Source organism: Morone saxatilis, unplaced genomic scaffold (genome assembly GCF_004916995.1).
Source record: "Morone saxatilis isolate NCDOM2014 unplaced genomic scaffold, NCSU_SB_2.0 Contig21, whole genome shotgun sequence".
In the NCBI taxonomy this organism is placed as follows: domain Eukaryota; kingdom Metazoa; phylum Chordata; class Actinopteri; family Moronidae; genus Morone; species Morone saxatilis.
The window spans coordinates 19910408-19924223 of record NW_023339774.1 but is presented as its reverse complement, the minus strand read 5'-3'; the positions used below and the strand labels follow the sequence as shown (position 1 = coordinate 19924223).

The 13816-nt window shown below is 40.4% G+C and overlaps 2 protein-coding genes across 2 annotated transcripts in view; one reads left to right on the top strand and one right to left on the bottom strand.

Moving 5' to 3' along the window:
* Positions 1-7029, top strand: part of pde8b (phosphodiesterase 8B) — a 48880-nt gene extending 41851 nt beyond the window's left edge. The window contains exon 22 of the mRNA XM_035668564.1: positions 3574-7029. Within this exon, the coding sequence (XP_035524457.1) occupies positions 3574-3683 (110 nt within the window). The 3' untranslated portion in view covers positions 3684-7029. The remainder of the gene's footprint in view (positions 1-3573) is intronic.
* A 708-nt stretch (positions 7030-7737) lies between these two features.
* wdr41 (WD repeat domain 41) overlaps positions 7738-13816 on the bottom strand; it is an 8135-nt gene continuing 2056 nt past the window's right edge. The window contains exons 2-13 of the mRNA XM_035668342.1: positions 13191-13310; positions 12311-12359; positions 12092-12220; positions 11927-11989; positions 11116-11227; positions 10912-10974; positions 10735-10839; positions 10451-10635; positions 10222-10343; positions 9158-9243; positions 8176-8309; positions 7738-8089 (exon numbers count right to left, since the gene is read on the bottom strand). Coding sequence (XP_035524235.1) covers positions 7949-8089; positions 8176-8309; positions 9158-9243; positions 10222-10343; positions 10451-10635; positions 10735-10839; positions 10912-10974; positions 11116-11227; positions 11927-11989; positions 12092-12220; positions 12311-12359; positions 13191-13310 — 1309 coding nt within the window. The 3' untranslated portion in view covers positions 7738-7948. The remainder of the gene's footprint in view (positions 8090-8175; positions 8310-9157; positions 9244-10221; positions 10344-10450; positions 10636-10734; positions 10840-10911; positions 10975-11115; positions 11228-11926; positions 11990-12091; positions 12221-12310; positions 12360-13190; positions 13311-13816) is intronic.

Below are 13816 nucleotides of genomic sequence, written 5' to 3'. Positions count from 1 at the left end.
TATTCACAAGGGCCCTGTACATATTCAGTCTGATTGTTTTAGTAAAAGGTCACAAATCATAGTTTGAATCAGACAGGATACTTCCCAAGCTTAAACCTTTACTTAAAAGGAACCTAAGCACTTAAAATGTCTGTTTGTTCTCAAGTCCACTTATTCACATTCTCAATTAATAGCACAAGCTTCCTCCTTTAGTCCAAGCTCTTTCTGTAGCTCTTAAGCGATTGAGCATGAAAGTTCATTCTTAGTGGAAATTTTCTGGAATAACCCCTTGAGATGTACAATCTCGGTTTCAAGGGAGTCCTCAACGACAAAAAGGACTACATACACAATTACAAGTAAAAAAAATAAATAAATAAAAAAAACAGTAAATATCAGAGACAATTTCAGTGACAATGTCAAGACAAAATGTCAGGATCATACTCAAGGCAGAGCATGAAAATTTGATTAATTCATAGTTTAGAGTAGTGGTTTTAATGTCAGAGAAAGCATTAATTAACAGAGTTACAATACATTCTTTAAAAAATTGGTTTGACAATAAAACTGTTCCTCTTGGAGTTTGTTCAGATTGTTAACAAAAATACACACAATTGATCATAGCTTGTGAATTGACCTGTTGTTTGAAGTTAAGTTAAGTTAATGTTTTTCAGGGATTTTCTAAACTTCTTCAGCTTTGCCTCATACACATCTGTTTCCTTTAACATGCGTTCCATTTCATTTGTGACTTTAAACTAAATTTTTATCCCCAAACAAACTTTACAGCAGTTGTTGGCCATCGGCAGCAGCAGCAAGAGGAAATCCTTCGCATCACTTAACACCACAAAACAGAAGGCGTATTAGCATCTTAAGACATTTCTAAACCCGATGATTTAAAGGAACATGAGATTCCTGATGTTCATAACATTTATTAAGCAGAAGCTTTGACCTTTTCTAATGAATGTTTTTCTGCTCAAAAGCAGAAAACACCACCATGCTGGCGGCTACCTAAATAGAAGCTGTAACTGGCCACAGCGGTGCTTCAGGCTGAATGCTAACATCAGCAGGCTCACAAGCACAATGTGGTAGAAGCAGAGTATGGGTATCTGACAAAACTTCACCTACTTCCATGGTTCAGGTCAAAACTGCATCAACGCCTACACTAGCACATAGAACAATATCAGAACGTTTAACATTATTGTTATTGAAACAGAAAATCCTAAAGGTAAAAAATATGAATGAAACCAACCACATATTCACACAAATGCTGATGTTTGGCAGGATATGCTCGTCGTATTGTTAGCATGCTATTTGATAACAGGAATTTGATTTAAGTATTAGACAAAAAGATCAGAGGATCACCAGTTATTACAATTCATCCTGAAGGGGATATAGTATTTATATTGTATATAGAACATTACATTACAACATTTCATGGCAAACCATTTAATAGTTTCACTCTGAACCAAAAATGATGGTGGTTCTCACCAAAGCCACATGTATACTCTATCCCACACACAAATGTATCCCCTTATCACCCAAAACATCTGCACCAAATTTCATCACAATCCATCTAATACTTTTCATCATGTCTGACTAAAAACCAAAAATGTCAACCTTGTGGCAGCATGAGAGGAAATGTTACTAAAATCAGCTGACTGATCAACTGCCAGATTTACTTTGGGGACTTCCATTATTACTAATAAACGATTGATACATTTGCTTAAATAGTTCCCCGGAAACGCCCAGTGACCTGAGTCTTTCCAGTGAAGCAGGAAGTAGCCTGGTTAATGATCTCTGAATCACTGCCCACATTTCTAATTTGTTTAGCGTTTGAAATAGAATGAATGAAACAAAACAGCAATTCAGTCAGACTATAAGGATAAAACAGAACTTCATACATTCAGATCTTTACTCAGTGCTTTCCTGGTAGATTGCGGGATAGGAAATTACAGGAAAGGGATGAGAATGAGGAGGAGCCAGGAGAAGTGGGAAGGGATAGCATGGTCCTTAAAGCTCCCCATTCCCACTGAATTTCCCTTTTAGTTTAGTCTCCCCAAGAGGGAACTTGTTTACTGTCAACACTGCTCTGATGTCATGGAAAGATTCCAAATGCCAGTGGGACGGAGATAAATTGCGAGGGTGTCAGGGGAGGGGAAGTTGGGAAAACAGTAAAGGAGATGGGGGTTTACAATCTCTTGGTTCATGGAGGGATGAGCAGTTGAGCAGAACTTCACTAACACACAAACACTAAAACACACATGCATCCGCTCTCAATTCACCAGGGTCACTGTCGGGATCAGTGTTTAGTTCTACAGATGCAGCACGGGTCATCCACAAACCGGAAACGGGGAAGTAAACAACACAGGGTTGTGCACTGAGAACACACACTCTGCAGACCAAAAGCTGTGTGTGAGAGAGAAACGCAGATTGACATTTGACCTCAGAAGTCCTTTTATGTGGGAGCAACATTGCAGAGTGTACATAACAAAAGCCACTGGACATGAACCACACACACACACATCTTCCTGTCTAATAGTTCATGTGGAATGATAACAGAAAGTTTCTGATAGCAGGTGTGTCTAGTCAATTGACATTTTACCACAGTTGTTTGCCCTTAAAGGGCCACTCTGCCACTAGACGTCTCTCTAGAGCACCAGCATTTCAGACAAAAACAATGGGCACTATGGCCGACCTGACTCCATTGACAAAACCAGTAATCTTAAAACACACAAAAGCTAAATAAAACTCACCAAAACCATCTTTGTTAGTCTTTCCCCAGTCTTTCCAACAATCACCAATTCTGGTTGGTTTGATATAAACCTTTAATTCAGATGTGAAAACAGTCACGAAATGGGCTACAATGGCTTCCATGCAACGTTAGCTAATCCTTGGACATGTTCGCCTGTTAAAGTACGTCCAATAAAACTGCTTGTTTTTGCCACTGACAGGCTCAGATTGTTCTATAAGTGTACAATTCGGGAAAGGATCCCTACAGAGATAGATCTTTTGTTTAACCAGAAACAGCCAGAATATCGCTATCATCTTCCACCAGACTCCAAAGACAAAAACAGAAATTTTACCTCACATCAAATCAGAACTTTATTCAGAGTGGACAGAAACAAAATAAAACTCATCAAAACTATCTTTGTGTATGTATTTATTTTGACCAAACCAGAGTTGGTGATTGTTGGAACAGTGAAAATACTAATTCACCACCGTAGATGAGGAAAAACAGCAGTTTCGCTCCCATCAGTTGTACACGGACTAACATGCAGGCGCGGCCAGACCAGATTTGTAAACAAACCACAGAGCGGCTGCGATAGCAACACAGGCAAAGGGAGTGTGAAGTCATTCTCTGCTCAGGACACCATGATACCATGATACACCCCTATATATTTTTGTCCACCAACTCTTACACTGAAATTATAAAGGTATCTCTTCACAATCAGTATGAACAGGAGGAATGATTAAGGCTACAAAAAACAGTTTTAATGTACATGTGGTCGTGTGAGTCTCATATTAAGACAGACTTGTTCAAATCTGTGTCCATGTTTGCTTTATCTTAACCCAACCGACCGTTTCTGTGTCTCCCCTCAGCCTTCGCCAGCCTGCCTGGTCTCATGGAGCACCTGTCGGAGAACTACAAGTACTGGAAGGGCTTGGACGAGATGAAGTGTAAGAGCCTGCGTCCTCCCCCTCCTTCTTGACCAATTCCTCGTCCCCTCTTCTCATCCATCACTCCGAGCAGGGAAGGACAGCGAATGCAGCCCTGCGGTGGAACAATTAGTCTCTCCAGCTGTGATTCGACGGAGCTCTGTGCCCTCCCAGGCGCCCCCCCACCCCGGACACAGCCCAACGCTGGGCAATCAGGGACTCTGAGAGCGGACATCACTGACTGATGGACACATGAGATGCTATTTCAATCTCAAATCACAGCCTCTTTTCTAGCGTAGTTCTCGGTGGAGGTGGTGTTCTGCCAGTGGAGAACAGGTTGTCATTTGAGGGCCCCGTCGACTCTCTTTTGCCACTTTATGGCCCTGTTAAGTATTCCTAATAGCACCTCTGAGGACCTCATGGCTCACCTGACAATCTGTACCATCCAGTGTAACACACCAGAAACCTGCACTTTAGCTAATCAAGACATTTTCATTTTGAGCTCCCTCTTGCTATTTTTGCTTTTCACCGTTTTTTCCTTAGTTTTCTTTCATTCTGCATCCGTCTGTTGCTGTAAAAGAAACACGGTGAATCAGATGGTGACCAAAGCTAGAAGCACTGACTGAAAATAAGTACCAAGATGGATCTGTTCGTGCTTTCCGGTGAATATGTGTGTCCTCAAAAGTCCCTTTTTCAAATCACCAACTTGTGAAGGTGCTCAGCTGGAATTATTCATTTTTATGAGCTGTGATACGGTCTACAGTATGAGAGACACTTTGACTTGTGTCTGGGACCAAATGCTTAGCAATCCATGCCCCTGTTGGGCCCCGTACAGAAAGAACTTGTAGGAAAGATTTAAGGAAGGGCAGTGCTCCAGAGGCGGTTAGCCAAGTACCAGGGTCCAATCACAAGGGGAGAACCAGCCAGCACACAGGTTTTCTAAATGTCCAGCCAGGTGACATCCAAGAAGGGCTTTGTTTGTTTGTGTGATTGCTGGATTTAAAGATCACGTAGCTGGTGGTGAAATAACTCACCCAAAAATCTACTGTTATGATATCTTCCTCTGCATTAATGTTGTCAGTGAAGATCTTTGTCAAACCTGTATGTCAGAACAAATGGGGGAACAGAATTGCACTGTATCAGAGCTGTTTAAGTTAAGCGGTTATACTTTCAATGAATAATAACATCAGATGTTACACACTTAGCTTTGTGACACTAACTGTAGACATTTGCACCCAAATAAGAAGAAACAAATGAAGTATAAGCGTCCTATATGAGGCTACACTGACTGTTGTATGGTGCACAAACTGTGCAAAGCTAGTGTCAAAGTAGCGAGTTGTAAGCTTTGTTGGACCTCACAGATGTATGAAGGAGCACCAGATCCATGTTTGGATCCAGCTTGTAAAAACAGCAGCTGCAGAGCCAGCGTCTGCCTGCTTCTAACACTAATCGGCTCCGCTTCTCACATGGTTTTTGTTAAACCAATTTCACTGTATCTCAAAATCCTGCAACTGCAATTCACCTTGCAGTCATTTGGCTCTCTCTTTTTTGGGAGAAATCTAGCTTGGACATAATTTTCAAATTATCTGGATTCAGAGGAAATAGACTGAAAAGGCCATCAGATAATATTTGTATGATGCGTCTGCCCTCTGGTGGCTACACAGACGCGTTGCAGTAGTAGTACACAAAATCTAATGGTGACTCATTTATCAGATACAATCTACAGGAAATTACCACACTGTGACTCTGTGATATAAAAAACTCAGATTTATCAAAAGCCAGAATTTCTAAAGAAAACTATCTGCTTTAATATTTGAGAATTTTACCAGTATCATCCCTTAGTTTTTCTTACATGTTAACACATGAAGGTGAACCAGTATTGGAAAGCTCTATTTCTAGCAGCACACTTAACCCTGTGATATTATTTTATAAAGAAAATTGGAATAAAAATAGCGATTAGTGGTTAAATCTGCAGATATACATGCATAAACTACCTAAGCTGCTTTGGTGAAATTGTGTAATTTCATTATTATGTAGTTCTAGTCCCACCCGAATGGTGTTCATGAGTGACGTAGGAGGACATCGCTGTGTGTGTACAGTATGTGTGTGTTTAATCCAGAAGACGCACATCGCAGTATTAACCAAAGGCACAGAGAGCTTACCGGTGCCTTATTCTTTGGTCATCTTTTCAGAAAAAAAAGAGTATTTTTTGGTTGAAATAGTTCCTCCTCTCCTCTAAAGAAAAAAAAAAACAATTGCAAGAAAAGCCATACATGCTTGAGATATTTTTTGAAAATATGACTTTAGGTATGTTGCTATAAGGTCTGTGCTACAGTTCTGAGTTAACTTGGTGAATCAGTGTTAATAGTTGTGTCACAATGGTCCTGACATTTTATCCTTTGTTTCGTACAACTATGAGGTTTTTAAAGACTGAATCAGGGGAAGTTGGATCAGATGTGAATTCCACTATTATTATTTTCAGTTCACTTTAAAGAGACAAAACAGGTCACATCTATGTATTCATCATGATATGTAGTAATTTTATTGATGACCCAAGGTCTTAATCAACGCCTTAATCTTGTCATGTCTCAGTGTTTAGGTCTGCTATTGTTGCAATACACTGTAAACTACCTAATGTACCTGCTGTTTTTGTAAATACTCGCCTAATATATCACATTTGCTTTGCATTTTACATAATTTGCTTATGTAAACGTTTGTTTTGGCTGTTATATGTTGCAGGGGTGTTTTTCCAAAATCTCTAAAAGAAGATTTTAATTTTTTTACAGTGACTTGAAACATGGCTCCACCTCTGAATGTTTCATGCTCTCACCGATCACGAGAAGATATTTTTGCTAGTCAATAATGAGAGATTTCTATTCACAAAGACAATTTAAATATTTCAGATTTACATGCCTTTTCCGCGAGCAGCAATGACTGGAATGTGACGATATCAATTAGATCGGATGACAGCAAGCCGCTTAACGCCTCGCTCGCTTTGAGTCAACTGAGGCAGAACCAGATTGTATAACTGCTTGTTATGTAATGATAAGCCTTCATCACTTACAGTGATTTCTATTTCCTCTCTTTCATCTTCGACACTGATGGCCGTGGCTGCGGACAACGTGCCAATCCTGTGTTGTTTTGTATAATTTATACAGAACAATAATTAGAAAGTGATAATGTTATATACAGTACAAATTATTTTTCAAAGAAGAAAAATCATTAATGGCCATGAGAACTGTAATGTGTGTTTTGAAAGCTTTTACTGCCTCATGCATAATATTTAAAATAGCTTTCCATCAGTCACTTAAAATGTTTGTTTGAAAAGTTAAATTTAGTTTGCTCTCTGGATTTTGATGTCTTATTTTGATGTTCTCTGTCAAACACAGAAATGTATTGTGAGAGACAATTAAATCATTCTTTAAATATGACGTTGTATACATGAATGGCGGTGACACATTTAAAGGACTAGTTTGACATTTTGGGAAATACTCTTATTTGCTTTCAGGTGAAGATCAAGATCAATGCCACTCTCCTGTCTGGTAAATATGAAACTACAGGTACTTACAATTGACTGCAAACAGGGGGGCTTTAGAGCCACTGGTAGGCAAATTCTTTTTTCAGATAGACCCATGCCCCGTTTCCCCGTTTTGTGCTAAGCTGAGCTAACAGGCTGCTGGCTGTAGCTTAATAACTTTTTGAGAGTGGTATCTATATTTTCATCGAACTCTCACCAAGAAAGTGAATAAACGTCTTTTCAAAAATGAAAAAGAATAAAGCAGCAGGTACAGTGTTCCTCTCAAAGGACAACTGCTGGTCAAGGATGATGACAGGGTTTTTGCCAGATGGGGTGCTCAAAAAAAAAACCACCTAAATCTCTTCAAAGAGAGCTGTGAAACAGGTTTATACACCAAATATGAAGACACACCGAAATGAGGACTGAGGCAGGTGCTTAGACAGCAGCAGCCAACAAAATACCTGTTAATCCCCTGACAGGCCTCCAGCATATGACCTGCAACAGGCAATGTCCCGTACAAGATGTCTGACTTCACATCAGCATCACAGTGCCAAAATACTGCAGGCTAAAAATAAAAACATTACAAATAGTTTCTGGGGTGAGGTATTTTACTTTACACATTTTTTACAATTTAAGTTAAATACTGGTTTCAGTGAAAAGGCAAACAACATTACATTATCATTAAATGCAAACAATCATGACAGTAGATTCAAATATCTGTAACCAACATCAACAACCAACAACATCAAATCTCTCCTTTTTTTAAGGCAGCCATTCAAGGGTGAAAGGTCAGAGGTCACGTCAGAGTCCTCCATTCTCCTCCAGTTTTTGAAAAAGTGCCAGGCTGCGCAGGTGCGACTGCCTCTCTCCGTTCTTCCACAGAATCAGCAGGTGGTCCGCCGAGCACGTGACCAAACCGTTTTCCCTAAAGCTCACAAACATCTGACAGAAGAGCAGAAGGGATTTTTAAAGTAAACTACAGTGTCATCATATCAAAGTAGAAAGTCTGTACACTCATAAATTCATACCTGGACTGCTCCTGAGTGTCCAATCAGATCGCCCGTCAACTCCAGCATCCTGATGTTTGGGACCTCCATGACCTTCTTTGACGGAGGACCACTCTGTTTGTTTGTCCGACCAAAAGTCCACATTCCAAAGAATCCTGGTTTGATGGAGGAAAGAATAATGGATTAAAAAAAAGACAAAAATAATACAATTAAGGGAAATATCTGGCACTTTAGCTGCTAAATGATCCACTATGTTCATCATCTAGCTGCTAACACTGTCCATCTGCTGTTTGCTGAGCAGGTAGTGTTTAGCGATGCAGTGAGAATGAGCCAAACACATCAAAGTCGCCTCCTTAAAACTAAAACAATGAGCTAAAAAAGAGCTGAAATTGATAAAAAAAAGTTTCCTCTAAAGACCACAGGAGATGCAAGTGATTGATTTCTAGTTTCCTGGAGACATAAAACAGAGGATGGACAAATAATTGGCCTTCGGTGATGGGCAGCAAGTGATGTAGCCTGAGTGTACTCTCCAGCCAAGATCTATTCAGAATGACCACAGCTCTACACTGACCACAGACAGCTAGACCATCAAAGACAGCACGACCACACAGACACACACTCAACTTTAGACCACCCCACTTAAGTAGAAAACACAGCCTCTCTGAGTGCTGGTACAGTACACTTTCCTTTGATATACACAATACCACATCTGGACTGCATTACTGCACCGCCCACACATCAAGACACCCAACAACACACACAAAAGTTGAGTGCAGGCAATTTCCCTCACTCTTTGAACTTTATGATTCATACTTTTGTACACAGCTAATGTAATCCAGTTTTCTTAAGATGGAGAAAATGGGAAGATGGCCTACTTTCTGATATGCCTGCATGTTTGTGCTCTGTGTGTGAACTACGTACCATCAGCCTATCAGCACTGTGACATTTAGGATCAGATCTGAAATTGTATGTTTGTGTGTGTGCGCTGTTATGTATGTGTCACCTGCAGAGGCTGGTTCAGCAGGCAAAGGCAGGTCCTGGATCTCCCACATCCTCACACTGCCATCTTCGGAGCAGGACATCAGCTCGCTGAAACAGAGACAGTGTCACACCGAGAGCTGCTTCAATCACAATGTGTGTAAACAGAGTATAGGACACAGATTTTATGTTTGAAAAAGACAAAGCTGGGAAATTATATTCAAATTAAAGATTACCACACAGAATCATACATTAAATATGATTTATAGAGAAAGCAGAGATCCCAGAGTGCCAAGTTAAGAACTGGTACTGGTACTACTAACAGTTGAGTTGATATAAAGGCCTTCCTGAAAAACTGATTTTATGTGATCTTGATGTTGTTAAGAAATAATTTCTTTTATTTTAGACAGCTTTGTTTTGAGCATTTTAATGAGAAAGCTACAGAACTGTAGGCTATGATTTGCTCTGTGATCATCTTGGTTGCGGTTGTCAGAGAACCTGGGCACTGTTTTGTGTAAGAAACGAATATAAACCAATCAATCAGTCAGTGTTTTCTATCATAGTTTTTATCCTTTGTAAATACAAACTGATTGATGATTGATATTTTACAAATAGAGTGCATGCTTGTTGCACTGTTCAGTCTAGTAGTCCCAAACCTGAGGTGCTGACCCCCACAAGGGTCACAAGATAAATCTGAATAGTTGCTAGATGAATAGCAGAAGAAAGCAGAATACAACCAGATGAGTGCTACACAAACTTAAGGTTATTCTTTTTTATTTCTAAATTACTGAATAATTGTATCTCTTTTGGGAAAATATTCTAATAAAATCTGTCTTTGGTTGATCTGGTCATGGCTGGTAGAAATATGCAACTGACAACAAGGGGTCACAAGATCCAATAAGGTTGCTTTGAGCTTTGAGACCACTGCCTCCAAAGCTCATTCATAGTAGAAATCAGTGGCAAATGAAATATGCATCCAAAGAGAAAACTAATAATCTTTTTAAATAAATCATTCTGCAATCCTAATTTTGGGTCACATTTTGGAGAGGTTAGAGACAGGAACTTGTTGGGAAATGTTTGATATATTACCTGTCAGATAACAGCATGGTGTGTAAGATATTAGAGTCATGGGCAACCTTCCTGTAGGCCACCACTGACTTGGTCTGAATGCTGTACACATACAGGCCGCTGCCCACAGCTGCAAGGATGTGCTACAAACCACACAGACATTACATTTCTTTATGGATCACAATAACAAAACAACACAGTAATTGTCATGATACACAACAGGAACATCCACTCATCCCGTCTTCCTCACCTTTCCGTTGGTGGTCAGATGCTGAATGGACATCTCGCTGGGTTTGGGAGCGGTTAATCGTATTTCAGCCTGAGTGCAGGCTTGTGACTCCTCCCACAGGATGTGCTCATAGGCCAGGATGTTCCAATCAATCGCATCCCATAAGATCAACTCGCCCGCATGGGATCCGCTGGCGAAGAGCCCGTCTGAGGAAGATGGACCAAATGCGATTTCTCAATATCTTTAAAAACTGAATGCAGCCGCTTTGATTTTCAATGATGATTCAGAGTTTCTGACAGACTGACCATTGACATTGATAAGAGCTCGGATCTGGTCCTGGTGGTCCGACAGACAGCGGATCTCAGCCATTGACAGAGAGGAGTCAGTAGAGAATGTCAGCCTGTAGATCACTGCAAAGAAGGAGAAAAATACTTATATACTGAAATGAATGAACAATCTTGTCATCAGAATCTGTCTCTTACCTATCTCTTTGTCCATTGCAGCTGCTATGCAGTTCTTAGGCAGCTCTATCAAAGCAGTTATTCCTGCAAAATGCCAAAAACACAATGACAACATGGATGAGTTTGTGTGCAAACAGCAGAGTCAGGGGTGAGTATAGCTGGTGCAACAATTAACACATAAGACGTTTATTGTGACAGTTATTTTTCCCTTTTCTTTCTCCTTACCAGTGTCGCTGTGGTTCTGTCTGTGACACTGCAGCTGAAAGTCTTTGTTCCACACACACAGTTCTTCCCCACCGGAAACCCACAAACACAGCCGCTCCAGCACCAGCAAACACTGAGAGAGAGACACAGCTGGATCAGCAGCATAAACATGCACACAAACACACACATCAATGCACGTAAACACACACACAATATATCGGTGAAGAAAAGAAATCAAATATAATTAACCTACAGATGCTGCAATTAACCTTAATCTATGATCAAGAGGAGGCAATTACCATTTTTATCTTAAATCATAACTGGCAGAACAACCTTTAGTGTCAAACATTTTAATTAGTATGTTACATATCTTGGCAACACAAAGTTAATTGCCCAGAGTTGGATGACATGACTGGAATTACCAAGAAAAATTTATGTGAAGACCCAAGACGCACTGTATATGTTCTTTATATTAGTATGTATGGAGCACTGAGCAAACATTTCTGGTGCTATTTACTGTTATAAAACATCCCTTTCCTTAAAAACTACTCTCTATTTTTGATCTTGAATTTTTAAAGATAAATAGGTTTGCTTGTGTGATGCATAGGAATAAGAAAAATAATCATATGTTTAATTAATTATAATGTATAATGTACTAATTACAGGATTCAATTCAGACTTGTCATGTTGGAAGTTTTACAAAATGTTACTTTGTCTGACCTTCTAAGAGTAGCATCATGACTTTTATGTAAAAGTGACACTATGAGACACACATGGGCAAAATTACCATTTATGTAGCAAGGTACATGTCTGAAAGGAGCTTATCAATTACCTTTACAGAAGACTGAAGATCTGAAATGGTCTGAACCCTGTTGCCTGTATCAGGGTCCCACAACTGACAAATCAGATTAAGGAACATCACAACAATTACATATGACTGATTTTAGTGTGTGTTTGAATGTCGGGATGTATTCTCTGTGTTTTGCTATGAGGATACACTCAGACTTCGGTCTGAGGAGGCTGTGAGGAGCGAGGTGTGCGATGTGAGTCCATTATTACAGGTGAAGGTGGTTATGGCTGTTATTTGCTGGGAATGGCCCCGCAGCTCCTGCAGCCTCTCCCCGGTCTAAAAGTCAGGGGGGAAAAAAGCAATTAGTGCCACCGTGTTGCATGCACTTTCACAATGCACTGATATAATCTTCTTGCAAAGCATTACCTCTACATTCCACACCAGAACGAGGCCGTCGTCCCCTGCTGAGGCACATCTGGAAAACATAAGATGAAAGGTATGAGTTGTTTCTTGCAAGTAGACTCGTTCGTGACAAAAGTACTTCACTGGAGATGTGCACTTGGCAGGCTTCATCTTTCGTGAGCTCACTAAGCGTAGCCAAACACACCAAGTTAATCTCTCTCCCTGTGAGGAATTATTTCCCGTAGGTCCATCTCCACCTGAGAAATCTTAAAAAAACATCTGTCCTGGGGCTTTCCACCTTCACTTGCCCTCTGACCCTCAACCATCCACACTACCTGTTCCCAAAATCAACAGACAGGATGAGCGGATAAAAAAAGAGAGATAAAAATGAGAAGAGAGGAACTGTCGAGGATACATTTTCGGACTTCAAAAGCAATCTGGAGAGAATTTTCTGGCCTTTGCCCCCGACTGTGGACCCGTGTGCGGAGAGGACGAGACCCAGAGGAGGGGGTTATTACTGAAGGAGACCAGGCGTGAAGCAACCCCCACCTCCTGACACACACACACACACTTAGTTCTGTTATAAATCCCAATCTGACCACTTATGCAGACCCACTCTACCATGCCAGTGTGCAGCATGCTTCCACAAAGCAGCTCAGAGAGGAGAGCAGGTGCAAAACCTTTATATGTGTGCGTGCATCCGTGTACGGACAGCATTAAAAGGCTTCGGTTGTACTGTACTGTGCACACACACAATCACATAGTGGTGATGATTGGGCTCTTGTCATGCTCTGTAAGTTTTCTGTAGGTGAGGATCTCCTGTCAATCACAGAGGGGATAGAGGCCAGCCAAGGGTAGAGAGGAGAGAGGTTAGAAAGGGGGGGGGGGGTTGTGGTCTGCTTACCTGAAGTCATCAATCTGCACCAGAAATCGAACAATGTCAAAATGTCCTTTCAGCACCTTGCAGCTCAGTGAACCAGTTTTTTGGCTGTTTCTTTCTCCAATGCCACAACACAGGGCTTTTCTGCAGACACAGGGAGGAGAAAAGTAGTTGAGACAAACAAAGGGGTAGACAGTGGACTCTGGGAGTGTGTTTAGAGCAGTGGGACAGACAGTGCTGGGAAGGTACTCGCTACATTTACAAGTATATTCAAATTTTTAAAAAGGGACTTGTTGTTTTTTTATATTTTCTGTTAGTTTTATATGTTCCACTACCTTTCAGAGGAAATAATATCATTTTACTGGACTTACGCTACGTTACTTTCAGATTAAGGCGTTTTTCCCTTTAAAACAATATGACAAACATATTAAATAATGCACTGTTAAACATTAAAGCAGTGGTTCCCTTTTTCAGGTTGTGTTGGGTCTCTGTTACCAGTTAAGCAGGTTTTCACCAAAGACATTTCCCTTCTCAGCATGATTTGTTTATTTCCAAGCCCACATTGAGGTCAAATTTATCCAATATTTCACACAAAAAAACAAGGGATCTAGAGAAAAGTCTGTAAAATGACTAGTCCATTTGTATATCAG